The sequence below is a fragment of the Astatotilapia calliptera genome, chromosome 12 (assembly GCF_964374335.1).
Source record: "Astatotilapia calliptera chromosome 12, fAstCal68.1, whole genome shotgun sequence".
In the NCBI taxonomy this organism is placed as follows: Eukaryota; Metazoa; Chordata; class Actinopteri; order Cichliformes; family Cichlidae; genus Astatotilapia; species Astatotilapia calliptera.
The window spans coordinates 14605327-14620778 of NC_137433.1; the positions used below are offsets into that span (position 1 = coordinate 14605327).

The following is a 15452-nucleotide window of genomic DNA, read 5'->3' on the forward strand; positions in this document are numbered from 1 at the left end:
ACACTTTAGTAAGATTTTTGACTCACCAGTGTCCACTTTCACCAGTCACCACATTCCTTCATGAGAAAGAGGGGGAGAAACCCTTATTGCCTCAACCAATAAGGGTGTCTCCACTCCTTAAGTTTTCACCTCCTTGACAACTTAAGGAGGTGAAAAACTCCTAACCGAGCTGGAGGGAGGAGGCCATGAACTCCCCAAGGCTTCCTGGAAACCTGCCCTTTGGACCAGCGACTGATTAAAGGGCGCTCAGTCCTTGTCGGGAGAGTAATGATGAAGCGGAGTGTCTTTGCTAGCCTCGAACATGTTTATAAATGAAGTTTGCAGTCATGGTAAGATATATGCTAATATTATATATAAATATATATATATATGTACTAAGTAGGTCAGCTTATTTCCAACAAGTGTACTTTTTACGAAATGTGAACTTGAACTCATGAGAAATTTGAGCAATATTTCTCTGTTACCGGTTTGCTAACAGTGATATTAGCAGCGCTTAGCGGTGATTTTAAGTTAGATAAAACGGTTAATAGTAATAAACTTTTAATGAACTAGTGTAGTAACATAACACGGGTGTTCATTGTGCATACAACGTGTTAAACTGTTGGTCCTGCTGCTGCACAATGGGCGGTTTTATTTAGTGCATATAAAACTGTAACAGTTGTAACTGTTTACTTCGCTAACCGTGTAGACTAATCAGAGGAAGAGGATGTATAGGTCTGTGTATGTGCTCATGTTTCCTGAAAGCAGTTCTCTCCCTGCAGTGAGGCCATTGTTAAATATTCCTGGGAAACATGAAGGAAAGATTACTGTGAAGGGGAACGAGGGGCTGAGTGCTGCAGCTCAGGGTTTTGGTGTTTGCATTTCAGCTTTCTGTGATGGGGAGGGATCTACACTTACTACACTGTTTGCTCAGCATGTGATCGACACTAAAATGAGCTTCACTGAGAAGGTCACTGATAAACGCGCTTTTTATTTCAGGACTAATGTGCTTCCACTTCCTAGAATACGAGTCAATAAAGAAGACAATATAGTGCTTAACAGCTCCAGTATCTGTGTGCTGTAAGTAAATATTTTCTGCTTTTCTTTTTTTAGTCCAGAAAGTGTTGGATTGAGGAAACCTTCTTCAGGAGAGAGTGTGTGAAGTTCATCCCTTCCTCTTGGGATCAGCACAGGTAAACTGGGATCTGATTGCACTGATTAGCTTTTATGATTCTGAGAAGAAACACACAGATTGTAGTATAACATTAACTGCAGCTATTTGAAATAAAATTTTTCTGAGAGCAGAACTATTTGGCATGTAGCCCTTACTTCCAGGAATAGCAGCCATGTGGATATTTTGATAACGCTTCCTGTCTCTTTCAGATGTATTCCAGTATGCCACGTTTGCCAAAATTTGATAAGGTATCACTGATGAATATTGTGCTGAAGATGCTGTCCTACCAAACTCTTTCTTATTTTCTTACTACATACTTCTGTATTGTTTTCTCCACCCTCATTCTTTCAGCATTTCATCATGTCCTTTTCTGCCTTTTTTCTCCTACATTTGCACTGCACCGTTATGGGGAAATGGCAGGAAATGTGTGATTTTCATGGTCTGTTAAATGATAACAACAGCCAGACATAGAAATGTGTACTCAAGGGCAAAGGGAGGTGGAGAGGAAGTGTGGGATTTAGAAAATAAATGGAAGAATCACTGAAGGCTGGTTTAAAAAGTCCAGGTGGATTTCTTTCATCTTTTAGGGCTTGTCATGCGCCTGCATATTATTATTGCTTATTAACAACCCTGCCTCTATTTTGAGGAGCTAACATGTAGTTAAGTGTCACTGATAATTTTGTTACTGTTTTTTGGGCTCTTCCCTATTATCTAAAAGCAGACTATCAGAAATAGCTACTTAATTTAATTTATTTAAAATCAACAACATTATGCTAAAGTGTTGTAAAAGTATGATTGAAGTTAATCATTCTAAAAAATTACCTTACGATGCTTCTTCCTATGCATCTATGCAATGTCGTTCTATTTGCTAGATGTTGCTGCGGCCACCTGATAGGGGAACACTCTTGGCAAGACTCCCTTCCTCCATTGTCCCTCTGTCCTGGTCCTGGACAGGATGTGGAAGAGGAGTGGTCCATGGAGCGCCACACCAGGGCCAGTCCCACAAATGCCTATGGCACCGTAGACTTTGAAGATACTGCCACACGTGTCTGTCGAGCCAAGGTCTGTGAGTTTACCAGCTCTGTGCGTGTCTCTAGGCCAAAGGAACATTTTTTCAAAAGTAAAATGGTAAATGTACACACGCTCAAGAGACTGCTTCAAATATAGAAGCAAATGCTTGCACTCTGTTAATAAGAGCTAGATTTTGATGGTTGCGTAAAGTTTTCTTTGCTATGATGTAAGCAGGCTTGGTCGCGATGCATGAAAGCAGAGATGCTATCTAATGTAGTGACAAAACAATCGGCTCAGCAGCACCTCAGAAAAGTACAAAGAGCTTCTCAGTTGGAAACACTTTCATGTTTTTCCAGTATGTTCGTGTTGCTGTCGACTCCAAGCCAGAAGCATTACTCCAGCTGATGTTGAGGGAATGGCAGATGGAAAGACCCAAGCTACTGCTGAGTGTCCACGGAGGCTCTGAAAATTTTACCTTGCCACCTAAAGTCAACCAGGCCTTTAGCAAAGGGCTGATCACTGCTGCCCTCAGCACAGGGGCATGGATTTTCACCGATGGCATTAATACAGGTAAGTTTTACAATTTTTTGTGGAGTATTATTTTCTGCCTATCTCCAGTTAGTGACTGGCAGCAATCTCATTACTTACATCTGAAAAAAAACTACGTTGATCTGTGTTCTGTTTCAAGAAGGTTCAGTTTTGGTTAGTTTCTGTTAGGTTTCATTTCTGTATGGCGTGCTGTTGTAAAAGTACCCCTTGAATTTTAGTGCTTTTGTTCTTATTGTGTATTTGCTGTGCATTCGGCTACTATTTGCATGCCCTCCAGGTGTGTCTAAATATGTAGGTGATGCAGTTAAATCCTTTGGAAGCCATGACCTGAGGAAGAGAAACACAGTTGGCATCACACCCTGGGGAGTGATTGACAACAACATGGACCTTATAGGCAGAGATGTCAGTACTGAAACTGTGTTTTTTTCACGTTACTTCATTCCTCACCACATTTTTTTGATATATGCAGAGTACCATATCCCACTGCGCTGCTTTTCTTTGTCTTTGACTGACACTGATTCAACATCGCTTCAGGTTTTCAGGCCTTACCAGCCTCTGGGAAACCCTTTGAGCAAGAGAGCCTGTCTCAATGGTTTCCACTCCCACTTCCTGTTGGTGGATGATGGAACGCTGGGCAAGCATGGCTGTCAGCAAGGCCTCAGGAGGAAGCTGGAGAAGCACATACAACTACAGAAGATACATCCCCGTGGGTGTTTTTGCGCAAAAACTAACAAAAGAAACAAAATAGGAAGCACACAGATTTGACTGAAGTCTTAACATCATCTCTTCTCTTTTTTGCAGGACTGAACCAAGGAGTGCCTGTGGTGTGTGTGGTGGTGGAGGGAGGTCCTTCTGTGGTGTCTACAGTGTTGGACTACGTCAGCACTGTGCCCCCTGTGCCAGTGTTTGTGTTTGAGGGATCAGGCAGGGCTGCTGACCTACTCGCCTTCTTACACAAGCAGACTGCTGTTGACAGGTACAGTACGTAGGCTGTTATAGGCCTGTAGTGGATGCATAGCAGGGTCTTTTTGAGCCAGCTGGTTTAATAAGCAAGCATAATTTATACTTACGGCAAAGTGCAAGTTATAACACCTTCTTCATGAGTATTGGGGCATATTTTAAGGTGAAAAAGAGAAAAATGGACAAAGGGAGAATCTCCCCTTTACCGTTATATCATTAGAGTGAATAACTGTAAACAGATTTAGCACTTTTTTACTCAATTTGAGCACTCCAAAGTACTTTCCTTACAACAAGCCTCATTCACACTCCAGTAGATGGATCGCAGAGTTCAGTATCTTGCTCAAGGATACTTCAGTGTGAAGGCTAGGGGAGTCAGGGATTGAACCACTGACCTTCCAATTAGCAGATACCTCACACCACTGCCGAGCCGCATATGCCAACTATTTGAAAAGGCAGTTAGACCCCAGCCACATTCTTTGTTTTTTCCTCATCTCAGATGAACCCAAACACACAGTTACTAATATGATCCTGTCCTGCTAACTACATTTGAGTGACGTTTATATTTTAGGAAGGGTTACCCAATAGGTGTATATAAAAACTTGAAGATGATGATGCAATTAATTGATTGTAAAATGAGATAGAAAGTAGAAACTAGACAGCAGTGTCCTCTTAGTGCAAAAAAGCAAAAGGCTGCTCTGGTAAGCCCATAAATTAGTTTGTTAGACTCTTATTTTGACTCATTTAACATTTACCAAAAAGACACAGGATTACAAATATTAAATTGTTTCAAATGTACATTATCCTTCCATACATGTACTTATCCTTTCGCCAATTCAGTCTCATGGGGAGCGGAAGCCTAGCTATCATAGGGCGAGAGGTGGGGTACACCCTGGACAGGTCGCCAGTCTGATGCAGGACTAACATAGAGGAACAGGCAACCATTTGCCCTCATATTCACACCTGTGCGAAATTTAGAATCACCAATTGACACAACTCCACTAATTGCATGTCTTTAGCCTATGGGAGGAAGCCGGAGAACCTGCGCAACCATGGTGAGAACATGACTCCACCTTCTGCGACCTTCTCAGGACCTTCTTGTTGTGAAGCAAAAGCGCTAACATTGTGTTGCCTGGGGGTACACGTTGAACAGCATATTGCAGGCCTAGCACAGAGAGACAGACAACAATTTGCGATCACATTCACACCTACTGCCAATTTAGGTGGATGACCTAACAAGCTTTGGACTGTAGGAGGAAGCCAGAGCACCATGCAGGGAGAACATGCAATTCCACACGGAAAGGGTCGAGCCGGCCCAAATGTACACTGATTGTGTTTTTATGTTTGTTTGTTTGTTTTCAGACCGTTGGAAGCTGACATTAAAGAGAACTTCCTCACCACGATTGGAGATGCGTTTGGAATGGAGAGGACTGAAGCCACTGACCTCTATACTCTCCTGCTGCAGTGTATGGATCATAGACAGTCTGTGAGTAAAGCAGCCTCTGAGGCATGTGTGTGTTGTGACTGAGGACACTGACTACTAAATCAGCGTTTCTTTGAACAACAGATAACCATCTTTGACTCAGAGTCAGATGACCAGATGGCACCAGATGCTGCCATTTTGACCGCTACTCTCAAGGGTACTTGTTTCCTTCTTAATTATCAAACATTTTCTCTCAAGTGACTTTGATTCATTAACGTGGGACTGGAGCGTTTCTCTTAGTAAGTCAGAAAATCTGAGTTATGTTATATGTTTTGTTGCTCTGAATCAAAAACAGGCACAAAGGCCAGTCCATCAGAGCAGCTGAGTATGACTCTGGCGTGGGACAGGGCTGACATTGCACAGAAAGACGTCCTTGTATATGGACAGCATTGGCAGGTGAGAAAGTCAAAAACAAAGGGAGTTGTTAAGAGATATATTCTAAAACACTTCTTCAGCTGAGAATCAGAGAGGAGAAACACACAGTTTTACTTGTTGCTTAGCAAGGGCAGCTCTGAGCTCTCGCACGAGAGTGAGGGCTCAGGGACTCGCAGCTCTGAGACTGCCCTGGTCTTTATTTATACATCAGTGGGTGTTTGTTCCTTACATTGGAATATGGAGGTGTATGTGTGTGTGCGTGTGTGTGTCAGAGTGTGACCCCATAAATGACTTCCCTAAACCTGCTGGTCTGGAAATCCAACAGTTCATCTACAGTGGGGCAAAAAAGTATTTAGTCAGCCACCGATCGTGCAAGTTCCCCCACCTAAAATGATGACAGAGGTCAGTAATTTGCACCAGAGGTACACTTCAACTGTGAGAGACAGAATGTGAAAAAAAAAATCCATGAATCCACATGGTAGGATTTGTAAAGAATTTATTCGTAAATCAGGGTGGAAAATAAGTATTTGGTCAATAACAAAAATACAACTCAATACTTTGTAACATAACCTTTGTTGGCAATAACAGAGGTCAAACGTTTACTATAGGTCTTTACCAGGTTTGCACACACAGTAGCTGGTATTTTGGCCCATTCCTCCATGCAGATCTTCTGGAGAGCAGTGATGTTTTGGGGCTGTCGCCGAGCAACACGGACTTTCAACTCCCGCCACAGATTTTCTATGGGGTTGAGGTCTGGAGACTGGCTAGGCCACTCCAGGACTTTCAAATGCTTCTTACGGAGCCACTCCTTTGTTGCCCGGGCGGTGTGTTTTGGATCATTGTCATGTTGGAAGACCCAGCCTCGTTTCATCTTCAAAGTTCTCACTGATGGGAGGAGGTTTTGGCTCAAAATCTCACGATACATGGCCCCATTCATTCTGTCCTTAACACGGATCAGTCGTCCTGTCCCCTTGGCAGAAAAACAGCCCCATAGCATGATGTTTCCACCCCCATGCTTCACAGTAGGTATGGTGTTCTTGGGATGCAACTCAGTATTCGTCTTCCTCCAAACACGACGAGTTGAGTTTATACCAAAAAGTTCTACTTTGGTTTCATCTGACCACATGACATTCTCCCAATCCTCTGCTGTATCATCCATGTGCTCTCTGGCAAACTTCAGACGGGCCTGGACATGCACTGGCTTCAGCAGCGGAACACGTCTGGCACTGCGGGATTTGATTCCCTGCCGTTGTAGTGTGTTACTGATGGTGACCTTTGTTACTTTGGTCCCAGCTCTCTGCAGGTCATTCACCAGGTCCCCCCGTGTGGTTCTGGGATCTTTGCTCACCGTTCTCATGATCATTTTGACCCCACGGGATGAGATCTTGCGTGGAGCCCCAGATCGAGGGAGATTATCAGTGGTCTTGTATGTCTTCCATTTTCTGATGATTGCTCCCACAGTTGATTTTTTCACACCAAGCTGCTTGCCTATTGTAGATTCACTCTTCCCAGTCTGGTGCAGGTCTACAATACTTTTCCTGGTGTCCTTCGAAAGCTCTTTGGTCTTGGCCATGGCGGAGTTTGGAATCTGACTGTTTGAGGCTGTGGACAGGTGTCTTTTATACAGATGATGAGTTCAAACAGGTGCCATTCATACAGGTAACGAGTGGGGGACAGAAAAGCTTCTTACAGAAGACGTTACAGGTCTGTGAGAGCCAGAGATTTTCCTTGTTTGAGGTGACCAAATACTTATTTTCCACCCTAATTTACGAATAAATTCTTTACAAATCCTACCATGTGGATTCATGGATTTTTTTTTCACATTCTGTCTCTCACAGTTGAAGTGTACCTCTGGTGCAAATTACTGACCTCTGTCATCATTTTAAGTGGGGGAACTTGCACAATCGGTGGCTGACTAAATACTTTTTTGCCCCACTGTATATGTAAAAAAGGCACTTAGACTAAAACTGACATAGCTACTTTTATCCTACCGTAAAAAAATAAAAGAAGGTACGACCTTTCCCATGCTCCCAGGATGTGGGTGTGAATGCCAGAGCACTCTGGAATGCACACAAAGCCTTTGCAGACTATTAAGGATCGCACATCCTATCACTACCATATGTAAACTTATATTATTAAAAGATTATACTGACTACTAAGTACAATTTTCTATTGACAGGAGTCATTAATGCAAAACTGTAGTGCAATTGTTTTCCATTAAAGCAAAAAAGGAGATATGTAAATTATTTTTTACTTGTGTAGGTGGGCTCCTTGGAGCAAGCCATGCTGGATGCTCTGGTGATGGACCGTGTCAGTTTTGTCAAAACGCTGATTGATAACGGCATGACTATGAGCCGCTTCCTCACAGTCGATCGCCTTGAAGAGCTCTACAACATGGTTACTATAATATCTTAATATATCTGCTTTAAATATTTAAGACACTTACTTTTTCTTATTTGTTATTCATCATTTTATTAATCAAGGAGAACAGTACAATTAATTCTGTGAAATATATTTTTCAGAAAATAACATTTACTCACTGGAGTACTTTTGATTATCTTGGGGTATTTCCTCTTGCGTTTGGCTTTCACTTTGCTGTGCAAACATACAAAATCCGTTTATGCTTGTTTCTCTTGAATTTCTCTCACAATTCCCAAAGCTGCTTTGATCCAAATCTCAGTCACTGTAAGTGTTTTTGCACCAGGATCTCTTGTGTTTTATGGTCAGTTGCATCCAAAATATTTTCCCAGTAGTTGGTTTAGGATGCTTCTAAAATCACAGAGCTCTTTGCCATACATTCACCCTCAGCTTTCTCTATGTTGTCTTTATATTTGTGTATAAAAGCCTTTTCACTTATTCATAACGCTGGGATAAGTAGTTCCTTAAAGAAACAATTTGATATTTGTGGAGCTGTGATTGCATGTGCATTATGCAGCCGTTAAAAGTAACTAGTAAATTTGGTTTGCTTTGATTTTGCGCTTTGCATTTTCTCTTAACTGTCATTTTCTTTTTTCATATAATTATACAAAATCCTCCCTGCAGGCACAAGGGCCAACAGCCCGCTTCTTGCACCACCTCGTTGAAGATGCAAAACAGGTGAGTTTTGATATTGAGAGTAGCTGTAGGTGCAAATCTAGCTTCCCTTTCCCTCCCGAAAAAAAGCATTGTCAGCATATGTTGCTCCAAGACCTGTTCAGCATTAAAGAGGCCTTTACAGATGTGCAAGTTTCCCATGTGCACTAATGTTCCTCCATAGAATTGCAAATGCCAGCTTTGGAACTGTGCACTGACAGCAACCTGGGTGGTCCCTCACCTTTTCTGTGTTATAAATACACAGAAAAGCAGCCACATTTACATGTGCACAGTATATGTTTATTTATCGTGTTTGTATGTGTTTGTGGGGAGACATCCCTTCCTGCAGGTTATCGTCTTTCGATCATTGACATGGGCTTGGTGATAGAATATCTCATAGGAGGAGCATACCGCAGCACCTACACACGCAAACAATTCAGAGCTGCGTACAGCCGATTGCATGAAAAAGTGAGCAATGATTGTATTCTTTTTCTTTGCCCGCTGCACCCTGATAAAAGCCATTTAAAAATCCTTTGGTTTAATGACTTTTACAGTTTTCATACAAATGCCTGTTTTGATGCCTGTAGAATGGTAGACGAGACAGTTCAGCCACCTTTTCTAAACTCAGACATGGACTGATGCCAAGCTCTACAAGGAACAGGAGCCTCCAGGACCTGCATTTCTTTAGGACCGCCCAGCCTTACAAACGCAAGGTTGGTTTAGAGTTATTTTTTTAAGATTTAGATTAACAGTTTCTAATTTTTCTATCTGTTTTATGACAAAAAATCTCACATTCCCATCTATTGTTTTTTCATTTCCTTGTCCCTTATTTTTTTTCATACATCTAACTTTTTCTTCTAGGAGCAAGATGTGTCACCCAGTACCAGTGGGGATGTGTCTAGTCCAGGCCTTGATGATGCTCCACTGCTGGTTCCTTTCAACTTCAACGACTTGTTTGTGTGGGCAGTCCTTCAGCAAAGGCAGCAAATGGCACTGTTCCTGTGGCAACATGGAGAAGAAGCGCTGGCACGTGCAACGGTGGCCTGCAAGCTTTACCGCTCCATGGCCTTTGAAGCACGTCAAAGCAGCCTGGATGATAACATTATAGAACGATTCAAGACGTATTCACTGTGAGTGTCAATTAACTGTATGACTTATTTTAAACAAGCAGTGATCCATTGCTTATTAATAGCAGTGATACACTCTGAAAAAGTGGCACATAATGGAATACCTTTTGAATTCCCATCTAAGCTCTGGTTTTGTCTCTTTTGCTGAAATATGTGATGTCATCGTGTTAAGATTTAAGTAGCTCTCTAAGCCTGTGTTGTGAGTCTAGCAAGGGATTTAAAATGTCTCCAACTTAGTTGAAATAAATCACTCGAGTATAAGACAGTGGCACCAATTTTAAATGAATGCTAATTTATCCAGGACTGACTGCCCAAGCAAATTCAAGGGTATACTGCATGATGCAAAAATAAATCTCCAACAACTCAAAATGTCATCACAGTGACTGCAGGTAACTCTGGTGTCAAAGTTCCTGCGTCTGCAGTCGGATAGATTTTGACATATTTGACCTGCATTTAAGGTGTTGTCTAAGAAGAACATTAGGCAGAACTACAGTTTCCCAGTGAACACAGAGACAGAAGCAACATGTTTGACATAATGTGCTCTGGACATACAAATCAAAGATGGAGTTATTTTTAGGAGAAGAATTTCTTGCGGTCTTTGAAGCGTGGTGGAAAGGTTATGCTTTGGGGACTGCCTCGGTCTCACAGCAACTGGGCAGCTTGCAGTCATTGATTCAGCTATGAAGGATATGTTAAGGATAAGGTGTGTCTGAAACTTTAGTTTAATTTGAAGCTGACCTTGAATGGAACAGCCTAGGCAATATCCAGACTGGAGTCTCATTGAAATGTTCTTGGAAGATTTGAAATGCAAGAAACCTCTAAACCTTTTATAGCTGTGAAGCACCATTACCATGCAGTACACTTTTTTTCCCCTCGGGACTTCATGTTACTTTGTATATGTGAAGATATGGGTGCAATTTTTTTTTGTTCTTTCATATTTTTATAATTATCACAGAGTTGACATGCACATATCTCTTCTGTCTTTGTGTGTCAGTGAGTTTGGTAAGCTGGCGGTGGATGTGTTAGATTGTGCGTTTCGTCAGAACGAGCAGATGGCCATGAAGCTGTTGACTTATGAGATGGAGGCATGGAGCCACTTCACCTGTCTGCAGATGGCTGTCTCCTCATGTCACAGACCATTCGTCTCACACTCCTGCACCCAGACTCTCCTCACTGATCTCTGGACCGGTCCACTTAACATGAGAAAAAACTCATTCTTGAAGGTAAACCTTGCAGATAAACCAGATAAAATTCATATTTCAGTGTCATTTAATTGCATCACTGCAAAAAGAAAAATAAAGATAGAAGGGTACAGGGTAGGGGTGGGCGATATAGCTTCAAAATTATACAAAAATATTTCAGCAGAATTATAGAAAAAAATAGTGAATATGTCTTATCAGCAATTGCAGCTCACAGGATGCAGCATTTTTAGTCCATGAAGGGCATGTTCCATCTTTCTTTTCCTATTACCTGCTATCATTGAAGACTGACTAGCTAATTCAAAGTTTGAATCTCTTGCTACAAGCTGGTAGCAGCAGCAGTATTATAATGTCATAGTGCTGACACAGCATTGTATATAATGACACAGCACAAGTCAAATGTAAGCACAAAACTATTCGAAATTAAGTAGTGCTTATAGCACAACTGCTTAACACTTAAGTTTAACAAAAAAGTAACTTAACCTGTTAACTTGACAGGAGCCTGCACAGTATTGTTGTAAGATTCCACAAAAGCAATTAAATGTGACTGTCTCTGCAAAAGCTTGCCATTATTTCTAATATATTTATTGCAATGTTTCAGTCCTGTTGACCTTCATCAGGTCCCAGATTCTAATTTAGAATCCATTAATCAGGAAGTCAGGATGGCCGAGCGGTCTAAGGCGCTGCGTTCAGGTCGCAGTCTCCCCTGGAGGTGTGGATTTGAATCCCACTTCTGACATTGTCTGTTTGCATAATTTCCTTAGGGATTGTTAAAGTATTCTGGATTAAACATATTAGCAATAAATGAGGTAGGGTGCTGCAGTTAACTGTTGTCGATTTTGAATTAGCATTTTGTCACATAATGAAGTTCTGTCTGGGATTTGATATCTAGGGTCAAACTTAAAGCCATGTTTTTCCACTCTAAAACCACATCGGTAATTTTCATTCATTGTTACATCTTCCTGTCATGTAGAGTGTAGCTAGGGAGCGCTTCAGCCATTATTTGCTGTTTTCTTTTGGTTCACACATCACCAGCTGCTTTCATCACCCCCATTAAAGCCTGGTTGTGCTAAACGATTGTGTTTTTACCTCAAGTGTTGTTTTATTTTTTTCATATTTTGCAAAGCAGTATGTTTTGTTGGAGGATGTTTAAGTAGTCAGACACGCTCTCCTTTTTTTTTTTTTTTTTTTTTTTAGATCATTTTGAGCCTTCTTTTGCCTCCTGCCATCCTACTTCTGGAGTTTAAAAGCAAAGCTGAAATGTGTCACGTACCACAGACACACGAGGCAATGCTGTTTGGACTCGACTCAGTCAAGCCAGCACCAGGCACCAAGGGCTCTGATCACATGGTACAGTAGGAGTGCAGTACTTTCAAATTTCAACTGGCTAATATTTTACAGTATTTCATAGTATTTCACCTCACTTGTATGGTTTACTCTACCCATGCAGGGTAGTCGTGATGCAGAGCAAGGACTCTCTTTCCAAGACAAACGTGTTGGTCCTGTGTCAGAAACCATGTCCTCTATAACTGTGCGCTGTGTTTCCTGGATCACAACACTCTATGATTTCTACACAGCTCCTGTTGTCAAGTTTTGGTTTCACACGGTAGGTTTTTTATGTTAGTTAACACACGATAAAACATTTCTCTTTCTCAAAGTGCATCATGCAAATGATTATTATACATTGTTCTCATCCTTCTGTCTGAATGTCTTTTCTCTGATTCAACTGTAGATGTCCTACTTGGCCTTTCTGATGTTATTCTCCTATGTTGTCCTGGTGAAGATGGAGGATCAACCCAGTGTTCAGGAGTGGCTGGTTATAGCATACATCTTGTCAACTGCAGCAGAGAAAACCAGAGAGGTCAGAGGTTCAGTTCTTAGCAGAATATATTAAAAAGTGTTACAGGAGAATATAAAATCACAAGTCAGTAGTAATGTAAGTTTCTATCTTTTGTAATTAGATATTAATGTCTGAGGCAACAAAACTGAGCCAGAAGCTGAAGATTTGGTTCTCAGAATACTGGAACATATCAGATTTCATCGCCATCCTGCTTTTCGTGGCCGGACTGGCAATGCGTTGGCACTCTGATCCCTACCGGACAGCAGGGCGCCTCACATACTGCCTGGACATAATCTTCTGGTTTATCAGGGTGATGGATCTGCTGGCCGTTAATCAGCATGCTGGCCCTTACCTCACCATGATCACTAAGATGGTGTGTACAGACTGCACAGCACTCACTGGAAACATAAAAAGTTGAGAAGTGTGTGTGTGTGTTATTTATTTATTTATTTATTTATTTTTTAGTAACCTCTCACTCTCTCTGTGCCCAGACCAGAAACATGTTTTACATTGTGGTGATGATGGCAATAGTGCTGCTGACCTACGGAGTATCCAGGAAGGCTGTCCTGTCACCAGACGAGGAGCCATCATGGAGCCTGGCTCGAGACATAGTCTTCCAGCCCTACTGGATGATCTATGGAGAGGTCTATGCATCAGAGATAGACCGTTAGTGGCCCAATAACACTAGATACTTATTAACCAAAGGGTTTTTTTTTAAGCAGTAGAATTTAACCTTTATGATTTTTGCATTGCCCTGAGTTCTTGGAAATACTGACTCGAAGATTGCTGCAAGGCTAATTCGTCACTTATCCTATTCCACTTGAATTAAGGTCATTCAAACAGTCTTACCTCACAAGGTGAGCTTTGCTTGACTCACCTTTGTATTGCAGTGCTTGTTATTGACTGCAGCTGAAAGGAGTTCTTTGTTTCAGAATTTAGACAACTTCACTTATTACAGGGGCTGATTCTTCGTGCATAAAAAATATGCTGCAAATAACAAAATCACTTAAAATGTAATTGGTATAAATGACTAAGGGAGTTACAATACATGTAGGTCCTTTTGCTGCTTTTAGTTGAAGGTGTAACTTAGATTGTTCAAAAAATAAAGTTTGGACACTTCCAAAGAGCTATGTCTGTGTCTTCTATAAGAAGAGCAGCAAACAAATCAGTGCAAGGTCTGTCACACTTTACCCTGTAAACAGTGCCAATTCTCTTACTTTAAGATTTTTTTAATGTACTCTGCTCCAGCGTGGATTTAGGCAATCTCGGTTGCTTCTGATGTCTCAGACCAACTGAGTGATGTTAAAATCTGAGCTCTGTGTCACCTGTACCATATGTTGGAAGACTCTGTGCCCTTTTCTTGTCCCTGTAGAGTTTTATATGAATCTGGTTCTAATTTAGCATTCATGATGCAGAAGGAGATTCATACCAAGTCTCTGACAGTTTTTGTATGATGAATAAGAATAAAAAAACAAACAAACTATTGCACTGTGTGTAAGATCTGCGTATTTTTGTGTGTCAACAGCATGTCAGGAAGATGATTCATGTCCTCCTGCATCCTTTCTTGCACCATTTCTCCAGGCTGTGTATATGTTTGTCCAGTATATCATCATGGTCAACATCCTCATCGCATTTTTCAAGTAAGCATATTGAAAAATCTTAGTTTATAGTAATTGTTTGAGGGGCTACCCTTCAATAAACCAAACTCTTGTTAACAGCAACGTCTACTTTGACATGGCATCAACATCCAACAAGCTGTGGAAGTACAACCGGTACCGCTACATTATGACCTATCAAGTGAGACCGTGGCTGCCACCGCCCCTAAACCTCCTCAGTCACATGGACCTGGGTTTGAGAGCTATTTACAAGAAATTTAGTGGCGACGCTGAGCGGGAAGAGAGAGCCTCTGGACTTAGTAAGTACCACAGCATATTTTCTGGAAAGGAAGAAAATGGTGATAGTTTAGCAGCTATCTCTACACTTGTCACTTCTTCCATCTCACTTGTTTTTACTAGAGCTCTATCTGGGCCACGAGGATCGCAAGAAGCTGCATGAGTTTGAGGAGAGATGTGTGCAGGCCTATTTTCACGAGAAGAGTGAATGCCCGCTCAGCAGTCAAAAGAACAGGATCAAAGTCACAGCTGAGAGGTAGGACTGCAAACAAGGGGCTTCTCATTTCTTTTGTTTTGTTCGATTATTTAAGATGAGCTACCAGCGCTTGTGTGTTTCTGCTGGATCTGTGTCTCGCTCTCCAACCTGCCATATCACTATGGCTGGAAACTTTGTAGCCTTGTAAATTTGTCTTGTTTGGGAGCCATGCACAGGATCATTGCTTTGATGTAGAGTTCCTTTTGTGTCCGATGCAAGAGCCAATAGATTATTTCTTCTATAACACGAACAATTGCTCTGTCTGTCATCACATTGTTAAGTTTAATATTGATAAGTTTGATAAGTATAATAAATAATGAGGTATACATACTGTGCCAAGATGAAAGCAGTTAACTCATGTAACTAGATTTAAATGAAGTATTAGAGGCGCATTAAGATAAAAGATTATTGTTCATTTTCACAATAAAGCCAAACTTTTGAGATTAAACTTATTATTATTTTGAGAATATGTGGAGATTAAAGTCGTCATTTTAAGTCAAACAACTGCGATGGCTGCTGTACCCATTGCAAACATTGC

The 15452-nt window shown here is 41.3% G+C and overlaps 1 protein-coding gene and 1 non-coding gene across 3 annotated transcripts in view; both read left to right on the forward strand.

Annotated features, from left to right (window-relative positions):
- Window positions 1-15452, forward strand: part of trpm6 (transient receptor potential cation channel, subfamily M, member 6) — a 22266-nt gene continuing 6814 nt past the window's right edge. Inside the window, exons 1-25 of one of the 2 annotated variants that reach the window (XM_080309027.1) lie at window positions 1-329; window positions 1093-1172; window positions 1363-1401; window positions 2026-2215; window positions 2521-2734; window positions 2991-3115; window positions 3248-3419; window positions 3515-3689; window positions 5033-5156; window positions 5238-5310; window positions 5449-5549; window positions 7791-7925; window positions 8571-8624; window positions 8934-9068; window positions 9188-9313; window positions 9462-9730; window positions 10722-10950; window positions 12124-12276; window positions 12377-12532; window positions 12659-12787; window positions 12888-13139; window positions 13258-13432; window positions 14292-14406; window positions 14485-14681; window positions 14782-14914. In XM_080309027.1, the coding sequence (XP_080165153.1) occupies window positions 312-329; window positions 1093-1172; window positions 1363-1401; window positions 2026-2215; window positions 2521-2734; window positions 2991-3115; window positions 3248-3419; window positions 3515-3689; window positions 5033-5156; window positions 5238-5310; window positions 5449-5549; window positions 7791-7925; window positions 8571-8624; window positions 8934-9068; window positions 9188-9313; window positions 9462-9730; window positions 10722-10950; window positions 12124-12276; window positions 12377-12532; window positions 12659-12787; window positions 12888-13139; window positions 13258-13432; window positions 14292-14406; window positions 14485-14681; window positions 14782-14914 (3569 nt within the window). In that variant the 5' untranslated portion in view covers window positions 1-311. The remainder of the gene's footprint in view (window positions 330-1092; window positions 1173-1362; window positions 1402-2025; window positions 2216-2520; window positions 2735-2990; window positions 3116-3247; window positions 3420-3514; window positions 3690-5032; window positions 5157-5237; window positions 5311-5448; window positions 5550-7790; window positions 7926-8570; window positions 8625-8933; window positions 9069-9187; window positions 9314-9461; window positions 9731-10721; window positions 10951-12123; window positions 12277-12376; window positions 12533-12658; window positions 12788-12887; window positions 13140-13257; window positions 13433-14291; window positions 14407-14484; window positions 14682-14781; window positions 14915-15452) is intronic. The other variant, XM_026186492.2, reaches the window with a different exon arrangement.
- trnal-cag (transfer RNA leucine (anticodon CAG)) lies at window positions 11583-11665 on the forward strand. The gene has a single exon. It is a non-coding gene; the product is annotated as a tRNA-Leu (tRNA).